Source organism: Zeus faber (assembly GCF_960531495.2).
Source record: "Zeus faber genome assembly, chromosome: 7".
NCBI lineage: Eukaryota > Metazoa > Chordata > Actinopteri > Zeiformes > Zeidae > Zeus > Zeus faber.
The window spans coordinates 22,685,533-22,696,793 of record NC_137203.1 but is presented as its reverse complement, the minus strand read 5'-3'; the positions used below and the strand labels follow the sequence as shown (position 1 = coordinate 22,696,793).

Genomic DNA, 11,261 nt, shown 5'->3' with positions numbered 1-11,261 from the left:
AGAGTCAGGGCAGAACAAGAAAATCTTTTCTGTATTCAACATAAAACATAAAAATATTCTGTCCAGCACTACGCAAAACCATACACGGTCAAGGGGTGAAATTGCTGAAGGGTATAAAAAATAAAGAGAAGCACTTACTAAGGGCTGTTATCTCCATAATTGTTGACATTGACAGCTGCAGTGATCCCACAGATTATAAGAGGAACTCCACCGGCTATCAAATAGAACCTTAAGGAATAGATAGGAAAGCATTCAGAAACAATCTTCGTCAGGGACTGGGAAAGGTTGTTTTTTTTATGCATTTCATGTATGTACACTATGTTTTGCACTTTGATAAAGGACATTTGAGTTTATTTTTTATTTACGTCTTTGTGTCTGTGTACGATATGAACGGAGATGACTGTTTCCTCATATTTGGAACTGATAAAGTGCTACAAAGGCCATCATGCCAGAAGGGTAGAAACTGTGATTTACAACAGGGCAGGGAGTTAGTATAGGACTGCTCCCATGTGGCTGAGTGGGTGACAGAGGGGTGGTTTAGAAAAGACAGAGGGGTCAGAAGTGCAATGTGTGATCACAGTTCCAGAAGCACAGGGTCAGGGGGAGAAGAGGGGGAGGGAAAAAAAGAGGGGAGAATTAACAGTGCACCCCCTGTATCACCCTGCAGAGATTTACAACAGTTCCCTCAGCCTCTGTTAGGCTGGACTCATACATTTTTGCCCACCCCCGCTAGGAGTTCATGGTGTACATCTGGGCTTGTAGCTTTTTGTGCCTCACAGTACCAGTCAACTGCTATTTCCCTCCAAGGTTTCCGAAAAACAGAGAGTCTTTGGTTGTTAGGCACAAGGATGGTCTTTGACTGGGTTCATTTTGGGTGGTCTTACACAAAAGGACTTATGTCTCAAATACTATATAAACCACAGTTTACATTGAATGAAAACCTCCCCAATTGAAGTTGATGAAGGTGAGTTGGATCCATCCTCTTGCGTTGCTTTGATGTCATTACTGACCTGAGCATGGGCCGCTGAGTAGGAGGAGCAGAGGGTTCTCCCACTGGTTGCCGGGGCATTCTCCAAACAGCCTCTTTGTAGATGACCCTGGCACTGACTCCAATCCACAGCAGAGTAGACAGCGAGGAGTAGTGCAGTGCAATGCCCACCTACCACAGACAAACTGATCAGATATTGTGCTAACACACAACACAACAAATAAACAGATGACTGCTAGAAGCAAGGTCTTACCGCCTGGCACACCAGTGGGTAGCTGGTCAAGCTAATGCCTCCAGCGTAGATCGCAGTTGTCATGGCAATGTGGAAGCAGGTATTCAGTAATGTGTGCCAGCTTTTTCTTGATATGTGTATTGAGCTGCACAGGTAAAGAATAGTTAATTGAAGATGGATGCCCTAAATAACACACACACACACACACACACACATACACACACACACACACACACGTTCATGCATACATTTACAGAAAGTACCTGTGATGAAGTATGTGTGTAATGATGATGGTAAAGAGGCAAAGAAGGAGCACTGCAGTGCAGGCGTAGACCACAGGGTGGAGTATCCTCACAGAGACAGGTGAAGAGTTTGGAAAGTCTGGCACCTCCTAGGAAAAGCATAATGATAGCACATGAAGGATAAGACTATCCCCAATGAACATTCTGATGTCATTTAAGTTCTGTTTTCCAAATCTTAATGCCGTTTTGAGTCGCTAATCAAAGAGGACCTAGTATAAATAAAAAATAAGGTGATCAGGATTCCTTACTTGCAGCACAGCATAGTTGCTAAGCATAGTGCAGCGCAATGTAGAGGTGCTACTGTCACTGTGGACCAGCTGACAGCCATCTTGGCTCCAGCCTCCCTGCCTCTCCAGCCCCCGCAGGCTCCACTGGGCTGCCACTGGGTCAGTACCGGGGGACAAGTGGCGCAGGGACACCCATATGGGGTCTGAGTGGTTCCATATGTTGCAACCGTCTGTCAAAGCGAGAGACCGAGAGAAGGAAAAAATCAAATATGAACACAGTAAGACGGTCAAACTGATTGTTCCAAAAGGGAAAGATGCCATTAATATATTAACGTTGGAATTTAAAACATCTGGCAGATAGTGTGGTCGCTTTATAATAAGCATGACAGGCTTCCTCACCCAGGCCTACAAAGATGACCGGGGTATTGACGCTACGCCTGCGAGAGTGTTCCCCCGCAGCACTCGAGTTCCCCGAGAGGGGGAAAAAACTGCCTGTTCGGAACGCAACAAACTGCAGCTTACAATCTGCTGGAGCGTCAGGAGGAAAGAGAGAGGCTGGTAGAGTCACGGAGGCCAGGGCGATGGAATTCTGGAAGAACAGACACCAACAGGCACGAGTGGCTGTTATTGTATCGTTAAATTGTGCTTAGCTCTGGCAGAAAGTTCAAGACAATTGCTCCCTTCTAACCTTCAGGGGGAAACTGTTTAAAGAGGTGTTATGGGAGCCTGTTGTGCAGCGGAAGTTGAGATTCTGTTCATGGGTGGACTCTTCTGCTGCCATGGCGCCCATTAGGACCTCACGACGCTGGTAGGCAGTGCAGCTTATGCCGGTGAAATGGGCAGGTCGAATCAGGTGGGCTTCCATTACAATGTTCCTCGACACCTGGAGGTATCAGATGGATTAAAGTCACATATAACAGTGAAGTATGCTTTGCTTCAACTTCGTAAGCTTATGTTGAAAATTGAAAGTGTCAAATTAATAGGTTACCATTGATAGATCTTGGGCATGGCTGTGGAGCTGAGGCCAGGCTAGCGTTTCCAAAGAGTAAACTATGGAACTGCAGGCTCTTTTCTCTCTCTGAGCATGGGCCAGGATCTGATCATCCACCTGCATCAGATTACTACCCATCTCCACCACCACCTCAGACAGCTGGTACAAAACAAAGTTAGTTTATTCATTGTGCTGTTAATAATATGACTCCAGAGAAAAATAAAACAAAATGAAAATGTAGTGTTCCATGTCTTTTTCACCTCTCGAAGTTGGATGACATACTCCATGAACTTCTCCATCATCTGGGCCACATGGAGCACATCCACTGAATCAGTGAAACCTGACGCCTCCAGAGTATAGGAGCGCACCTGATGTGCCACAGTGACAACATTGGAAGCATTGATTGGCCTCTGAAATACAGGAGAAAAAAATGTCAGGGGTGTGGGTCGACAATAATGGTTTCACTTGGTGTGAATTGAACATGAACAATGGGATGAATGGGACTCAACAGTGTGACTGACCAAGATGAAGGTGTGAAGGACACGGGTGATGCCGTTGGTATAGTGACAGGTGGAGTAGTCACCTTCCTGCCATTTTCCAGAACGGTCACAGTATCGAGAGGCTTTCTTCTGTTCCACATCTCCCTCCATAGGCAGGGAGGGGTAACGCAGCTGCAGGCAGTACTGGTGAGAGACAATTCCGGCCAGAGTTCTTGGCCACCTGGGATGCAACACCAGGCGGTTATGGGTAGGCAAATATGATAACCATCATGGCAAAAGCGGCTCCAGCTCTGGTCAATCGAATATAATCAGGATACCGTTGCTGTGAATTACCTGAACTCCCCTCGGTTGTTGACAACTTTGTCTTCTGGACAGAAGGAGGCGCTGTTTTCCAGCACCACTATTTCCACACTCCGGGAAATGTTGCCCCGCCCAGTAGTCACCACACACTCCCACTCTCCACTGGCTTCCACATGCACATTGAATAGGATGAGCTCACTGCAGAACAGTATATGGCACATTATTTACTTTATTATCACTGCTAGATGACATAATGTGATGTATCACATAAGCACATGTCTGAAGGGATTAAAATGAGAGCGTCTAAGCTCAACTTCGATTATACATGATTAGAATAAGAAAAGCACAAGCCCTTCTTGATTTTAGAAGACAGAGACAGAGCCGTAGAAATAGAGATTCACCTGGTGATGAAGGTGCAGTCATGCACAACACTGTTCTCCAGCTGGATTCCCGTTTCGGGGTCAGATGTCATCAGGTGGCCATTGTGACGCCAGTGCAAGGTAGTGATCTTGTCCACCAAGGCAGCGGTGCAGTGGAAGGGCAGGCGATCCCCCCTGAAGACCACCTGGCGCTGGGAGGGCAGCAGGGACAGGGTGTGGAGCTCCAGAGGACCATCTGGTCAACATAAGATCAGACCCATTCAGCTTCATATGGCTCTTTCTGTGCACTGCTGCTTTATTAGTTAGCCTCAGTTAGATGTTTCTACAGAAGCTTTTGGGAGTCTGTTGTTTCAGACATATTGGATGCAGGCAGCACCAATTCATAAAAGCAAACCACAAGATTAGTTTTTAAGAGAACCCACTGGTGCTTTCTTAAATATGTCCCCCTTCCGAACTGCGGGAAAAGATTGCTTGCAACCCATCCAACTCATGTGCTGATCCTCCAAAAACACTGGGGAACATCTTGAGATAATGCAGTTGTGAATATACAGTCTGAAGCAAAGTGGTGAACCGCCTTATCCATATGCACCCAGTTTGTATCCAGGATCTCACCACAACTCAGCTGGTTTTCCATCAGTCTGCGCAGGGGCTTTCCCCGCAGGCTTTTGGGATAGGCACAGAGCGTCTCATCCCCCAGTCGGGCAGAACTGGTGCGAAAGTACCCTGGCACCCAGCGCAGCCCACAGTCACATGACAGGAAGTCGGAGTTGAAGTTCCTAATAACAGAAGGTGTGGTCATTTGTCACGGCAGATAACAAAACGAGAGAATGTGCCCTTTCACCTTAATGCGATTCTTCTAAAAGCTCGTTCAATCTAGCTCAGCTATAATGTGTTTTCTAGTCAGTGCATTAAAGGATCAAGATATCACATGTGATAGAAGTATACAAAGGCATATTTGCTTAAATGTAGGAACTGTAATATTTTTTGCGGCCTAACTGTTGCATTTATTGATGTAATTTTGTACTGAACTGAAAATATTTTCTGCTATACAGTAAAGTGAGAGTAAAAAATTTGAGAATATAAGTGGAGTTTGTAGTACTTACACTGACTTAAGGGACGGTAACTCTTGGAACACTCCTTGGTCCAAAGTTGATATGATGTTTCCGGAAAGGTTACTAGCATGTACATACACATATAAAATAAATACAAGCAAATCAAAGTCAAAGTCATTTTTCCCCCAAAAAACACAAACAGTATTCTTCAGTTCATTTATCTCTGTCCCTTACAGTTTGGTTAGGTTGGTCAGACCCTGGAAGGTTTCGGGAGTCAGGCACCCGATGCGGTTGTTGGACAGGTCACTAAAACACATGACAAAAAAAATAAAAATAAATGCATTAGCAAAATTACAGCATCACTGCTTTTGATTTTTTTGACACAAAGATACAGAGTAATTGCAATGTCATAAAATGATCCGTGTCTAGGACGACATCTGAAAGTATTGGACTTGTAATCCTACATACATTATAATTAAACAATGGCCCCCACCACCTTTGCTTATCATCAGTCCAAGAAGATCTCTGTCAAATCTTATCACCAGTGGGGGTAAAAAAAAGCCTCTGCGGTCTGTGTTCTGTGTTTTGAGTGTGATGTATGTCTACGGCCAGAGTGGGATTTGCTCTGCTGCATCCCTGACGCTACCCAGCAGAGAGCTGTCCAGAGCATGTGTTTATCTCGCCCTGTTTGTTTTGAGAAGCCCCAGACCTTGCAGGCAAAACAAAAGTAGGGGGGAGCAGGCGAGAGTGGCGGGGTCGGCGCACAGAAGACCGGCACGTCCGGCCATGCCGCGACCAGAACCTTGGCATGTCTAAAACGAGCGACGTTGACGAGCGGCCGCCAACCTGCTGCACAGAATGATGAGGGGAGAGTAAAATGACCGTGGCCCTGAGGTTTTAATGGTGAGCTAGCAGGGCGGCGGAGATGTTATCCCGGGCTCCCGCAAAGATCAACACAGAGCAGCAGAAACACTTAGACAAGGCGGCCAGACCTTTATGGTCACACTAACACTAGGGGCTCAATATAATGCATGACATCTGCCATGAGTTGTCATAACAGTATGGCCCTAAGATAGATATGCAGGGATATGTTGGCCGGTCCCTTTAACAACTACTGTGTCTTTCAAGAATGTGCCGGACACTGCAGCTTGTGTTGCCATAAGAGGAAGAAAGAACTCTTCTAAACTCCTACTCAGTTTCAGACGGAATTAATCAATTCTGAATTCCTGCGTATTTATCTTTGTGCTAATATGAAAGCTGCCTTGTGCCCTAACGGAATGAGAGTCGTTTTTATGTCTACTTACAGTTTCCGAAGTTCAGACAGACCTTGGAAAGCTCCTGGCATGATGGTGCTGATCAAGTTATGTTTGAGGTCCCTGGAGAGAGAGAGAGAGAGAGAGAGAGAGAGAGAGAGAGAGAGAGAGAAAAAGTTGTCCAACACATACAGGGAGGCCAAATCCTGACTCTGGGAAATAAAATGAAAAAAATATATATTTTAAGTGTAGGTGAAAATGAGAGGAGTGGAGACATGTGCTTCAAACATGGTTGAACCAGTGGGGCACAGTCGATTTCTGCACACAAACTGGAAATTATACCCCACCGGCCAGCTGTTCTTGAGGCCTGCAAAGATGCAAATACTGACCAAAGAAAATATTGGTGTAATCTTGAACAACTATGAGTGGGGTTCTAGCCTTTTTGCTGCTTGTTTAAAAAATTTCTTTTCCCACGACAAAGTTTTTCTAGCATTTGCCAAACCATAAATATTAACTCATCCTAACTGCCTTTGAAGATCTCGTTTCATACTGTCCGCTGCGTTTCCCTCCACCCTCTTCCCCTGCCGTGTCCACAGCCATGTGTTGAAACCATTCGGCCAGATGCCCCTCTTCATCAGATAACCTGCATACATTAACCTCTCTGAATCCAACACGCTCTTCTTATTGGCCAGGTGGGAATAGCAAGGTTAGAGAAGGTCAGCAGACAGACAGTTATCGCCGGGACAGGGCCTACGCGAGTCTGGAATGTGATCCTTGTTCCTACAGCATGCAAAAATGCCTGTTCCCACAGGACTGACCGCAGAGGAGGATTTCCTTACAGGAGCTCACAGACATCAACATGAGGAGTTTATAGAGACTGCATTTCCCTCCATTCCACACTCTTACCCAGCATGCCACTGTGGTAGGCAGGACCTCAAGGGTCATTTGTGGCACTCTGGTCCATAAAGAATTATCTTGCATCTATATTTTCAACCATACCGCCTCATAGCATGCAGAGCCTCAATGTTTTCTTATCCAGCGTACTCTACTGTCCAAGAGATGAGCTATTTTCATCCAATCAGGGCAACAGAACCCTTTTAGAATAATGGCTTCCAGTAAAAATAAGTCAGTGTGGTACGACTGGAGGACAGTCAAGACCGTTTCTAGCTGAGCTCTCAGGAGCCATCAGTCATGTCAGGATTAGAGATGGGAGACAAGTTATAATGATGGAGCTGCGGCGATTTGGCCTCTAACCAGCGAGATGAGGTCTGATGTGTTGGTCTCAAACTCTCTGAGCCTTGAACAACACAGGCCTGTTCTTTGACCACTTGCCAGACTCTATGATAGAGCACCCCAACGGTTTCACAGCTTTTCACAGGGACGGAAACTTAAGTTTAACCACAGGTTCAACTAACCTCTTTCTCACATTACGTGTATGCTATATTACCTCTGTTAATCAACGCGGTGTGTTCTACATGTCAGGGCGGGTGTGCTTTGTCCATGTGTGTTTACATGTGATTGTATATGTTTTTACCTAGGTGTGTGTTTGTGGGCACGTTTCTGTGTATTTGTGTGGGCATGTGCGGAGGGTTCTGTGATTGTTTTTGTCTCTGTGTTTTTGTATCTGTCGGCGTGTGTCAAAACTCTTAGGATGAGCATGTTTGGCTTTGAGAGTCATTCTCAATGTACTCACCGTCTATATACAGTATGCCACTATAAATATGCATATGTTTTCATGTGTGTTAGAGCAGTGGTTTGACAATATCCACTCTGAACGTGGAGTGCATGGTAATGTTAAGAAATAGCCCCTCAGTATATTATTTAGGACATGTGTTGACCATTGTAGGGAGAGAACAATGCCGTGATTTCCAGTCTGCGTGTCCTGGGGCTAGTTAGTGCAGTGTTGAAAGATGAGGTGCAACCCACAATTTCCTTTCTCTGACCTTCAACCTATTATTCTCTTTTTAACAGACACCTACATAAACTGACGCGCACAAATTTATATAAATACATGCACAAGCATTCATCCCTCAACATATGCAAATCTGGTTCACAGGATTGAAGAGATAAAACACATGACGATGCATAGTGACAAGGCAGTGTGTGTTGACAGCAAAACCAAAACCAAAGTGGTGACATGAGCCTGACGGCCACAAGTCTTCAAGCAGTCGTGTGTATGCCCCAACTCGCATACAATCTCTCCTTTCACAGCATGTCAACATCCATCGCAATGTGTGCTTTGGCCTGATAAATATTAACTGTCCACGCTTCTCATACAGTCTCTTATCACCGAGCTGGGGAATGTGTGCGAGCCCGACAGAGTCAACAGGAGGGCCCTGCAGAACAAGTCCCAGCTCCTGTGCCTGCTAAAGGCCATTCTCCAGCCTCAGTCCTCCCGGCTACATCCCTCGTACCCCGTCTTAGCTCCAATACATCCAGCAGCTTCACATGGCCTTCACATGGCCCGACGCTCTGGGGACCTTTCTCCCCCTCCCATTTAGAAGAGGACAGCACCCCTCCACCACCCGCCCCTACCCCAATTCCCACACAAATCCTCCGTCCCCCTCGTGGCATCAGCGTCACAGCTGAGCGGCCTCGACACTGACGACAACCGAGAAACCAAGAAAGACCAAGAACAACCATCAAACAAAGGTTAAGTACTGCAGTTCCAAAGCCGCTGAATATTATGATGTGGAAGAAATTGCACACTAATTTACCAGTTCATTGCACAACACACGGGAGACTTCAAATTAATCTGTTCATCAGAAAATACATGTTAATTTGTTCCCTCACAACGATGGGTCTTTTCTACATTCTCTTTGAATTTAAACCTGTAATCCAGGGGTGTCGTGCTTTATCCACCCTGGCTCCATATGTGGTCTGAGTGATTGGTCTTGCCCACTCCCAGTCCAAAGGGGCCATTGTGTGCTTCCGTTCAGCCTAACACCAGAGGCTGCCATTTAAGACTGTCTTTTTTTACCCTCTTTTTCAAAACTCTTCATGATCAATGGGGCCGATCCAACACTGGACTCAAGAGTCATCTGTATATTGGGGATGGGGCGCGGGGCGCGTCTAGAAGCACCTGTGCCCCATGCAGGCAGGAGAGGAGCGATGTGCTTGTAGGGCAGAAAGAGGGTCATAATGAAGACATGGGCTCTGAAGCGCTCCAGACTTGGAGTGCTCCTTTATCAGGAGCGCAGTGTAAGAGTCTGGAGTGCTCCAGTCACATTGTTCAGGCCCTGGGCCCGGGGAGAGCTGGGAGAATGACTATAACTGGGGAATGGCCGCTCATTATCGGCACGCTGAAATCAAGAATTTCCTGTTTCACTTGGGTTGGGAAACACAAGTGTCTTAATAGAAATACATGGAATACCATGGCCTGTTCTCTGTACTGTGCTCTGGTCCCATCTCTGGTTGCCAGTAGACTCAGGAAAATGAAACAAATGTATATTCGGGTGCTTTTGTTTGGACAAAGGGTGGGTTCCAGAATGGAGGCGAGTGGCTTTGAGTGGCTAACTGGCACCTAGGTTCCTGACAGAGGTCAACGGAGACCATTTTTGTGCTGCGTGTCATTTCCTGTCTGGTTGGCGTCTCTCGCACAGAGGCCCTTGCTCGTTTATTTTTACAGTTTCCTTTTTCTCCTTTCTTTTTACTAGCTGCTTTTCCCCCATAGGGAGGGGCAGGTGGGTTTAGTGGGGCTCTACACTGAGCAGAATCGGCCCTGTGTATGGCCCCTGAGATCCCACCTCCCCATTCCACAACACACTTGCTCACAATGGGGGCTCTGTAACACAGACCCAAAACGTACTCACGCCCCCCCTGCCAAACGCCAAAACAGGAAACCAGGATCTGCCGAGCTCTTGTTTTTTCTACTAATTTCCTGCTTTGCTTTGCCTTCCTCAGATTATTTTCTTTATTTTCTTTTTCTGGTTCCTTTCAGATTGGACGCCTAATCTACTTTTCCCCGACTCGTTCGGCTCATCTGGAGACCAGTTGCCGCCAAAGCTTCAACCTTAAAGCTAAACCGGTAGCTAAGACGAAAGCTCGAAATGTTCTTGACATATGGAGTACAAATATTCTGAAGCTTCATTCTATCGATGAAGCTTCCACTACCTTTAATACTAGGGTATGAAAGCACAACTTTCCAGCTCACTTATGCAGCAGTCCAAGATGCGGCAGCCCTCGCAATAACATGGTCGGAGGGCACGAGGCCTCCAGCTCGGCTCTTGAGTGACACTAACCTAAACTATGAATCCAACTGTACAGTTGTTAATGAAGGGGTGTATAGAAATAGAAATATACACTTTTTAATTGAAGTGTAAAATTTCCGTAGTTGATTATAGGTTTCTATAGTCTGCAGCAGGGAGCTGCATATTATTCTGCCAAGGAAAATTCTGGAACCACAACCGGTTATTGACTCTGACTCTGGCTTTTGAAACCAATGGGAGAAGGGGGGACGGTGCCTGCTTTGGCTGCGTTTATGATTGCATGAGCAGTGCATGAGACTTAACGTGCACAGCAGTCAAAAACAATGAGCATCACTTTTGGAAAATAAACATTCATCCCAGCAATAGCCCGTCAGACAAATGATGGTGTGAAGGCAAGGCATGTAAGGGGTACGACCTTACAGCATTCACAGAATAAGTAACAAAAATATATAAACTCATTATAATATTCCTGTTCAAGTTGCCTTGGAAACGGAAAAGTAGTGGATGACATGTCAATATCAAAGCAATAGTATCTATTCCAAAGTCAAATTTCAATGGAACAGCTCGATATCCACCCATTGTCCTCCTGTGTGAATATTTAGCCTGAATTGTAGAGACTGTGGAGAGAGGAGGAAGGGGCTGGAACAGAGCGCTGGGAGAGGGGAGCAGAAAGTCAGGCAGAAAAGGAGTCCAAACGGAAGTGGGGGGGGGTAAGTATGGCGAGCGCTTGGCCTCCTCCACAGAAGAAATGCCATTGAAAGTGTATCGAGTTTTGCCGAATTTGACTGCGAGAGAGTTACTGGTATATAAAAAGCATTGGGTTTGGTA

General features: G+C 45.9%; 1 protein-coding gene across 1 annotated transcript in view; it reads right to left on the bottom strand.

Annotated features, from left to right (window-relative positions):
* Positions 1-11,261, bottom strand: part of adgra2 (adhesion G protein-coupled receptor A2) — a 34,516-nt gene that overhangs the window by 3,174 nt on the left and 20,081 nt on the right. The window contains exons 3-18 of the mRNA XM_080003330.1: positions 6,277-6,348; positions 5,207-5,278; positions 5,024-5,095; positions 4,533-4,696; positions 3,942-4,155; positions 3,574-3,738; positions 3,262-3,460; positions 3,001-3,150; positions 2,738-2,899; positions 2,438-2,632; positions 2,149-2,338; positions 1,771-1,979; positions 1,484-1,611; positions 1,242-1,365; positions 1,011-1,159; positions 139-228 (exon numbers count right to left, since the gene is read on the bottom strand). Of these exons, the coding sequence (XP_079859456.1) occupies positions 139-228; positions 1,011-1,159; positions 1,242-1,365; positions 1,484-1,611; positions 1,771-1,979; positions 2,149-2,338; positions 2,438-2,632; positions 2,738-2,899; positions 3,001-3,150; positions 3,262-3,460; positions 3,574-3,738; positions 3,942-4,155; positions 4,533-4,696; positions 5,024-5,095; positions 5,207-5,278; positions 6,277-6,348 (2,355 nt within the window). The remainder of the gene's footprint in view (positions 1-138; positions 229-1,010; positions 1,160-1,241; positions 1,366-1,483; positions 1,612-1,770; positions 1,980-2,148; positions 2,339-2,437; positions 2,633-2,737; positions 2,900-3,000; positions 3,151-3,261; positions 3,461-3,573; positions 3,739-3,941; positions 4,156-4,532; positions 4,697-5,023; positions 5,096-5,206; positions 5,279-6,276; positions 6,349-11,261) is intronic.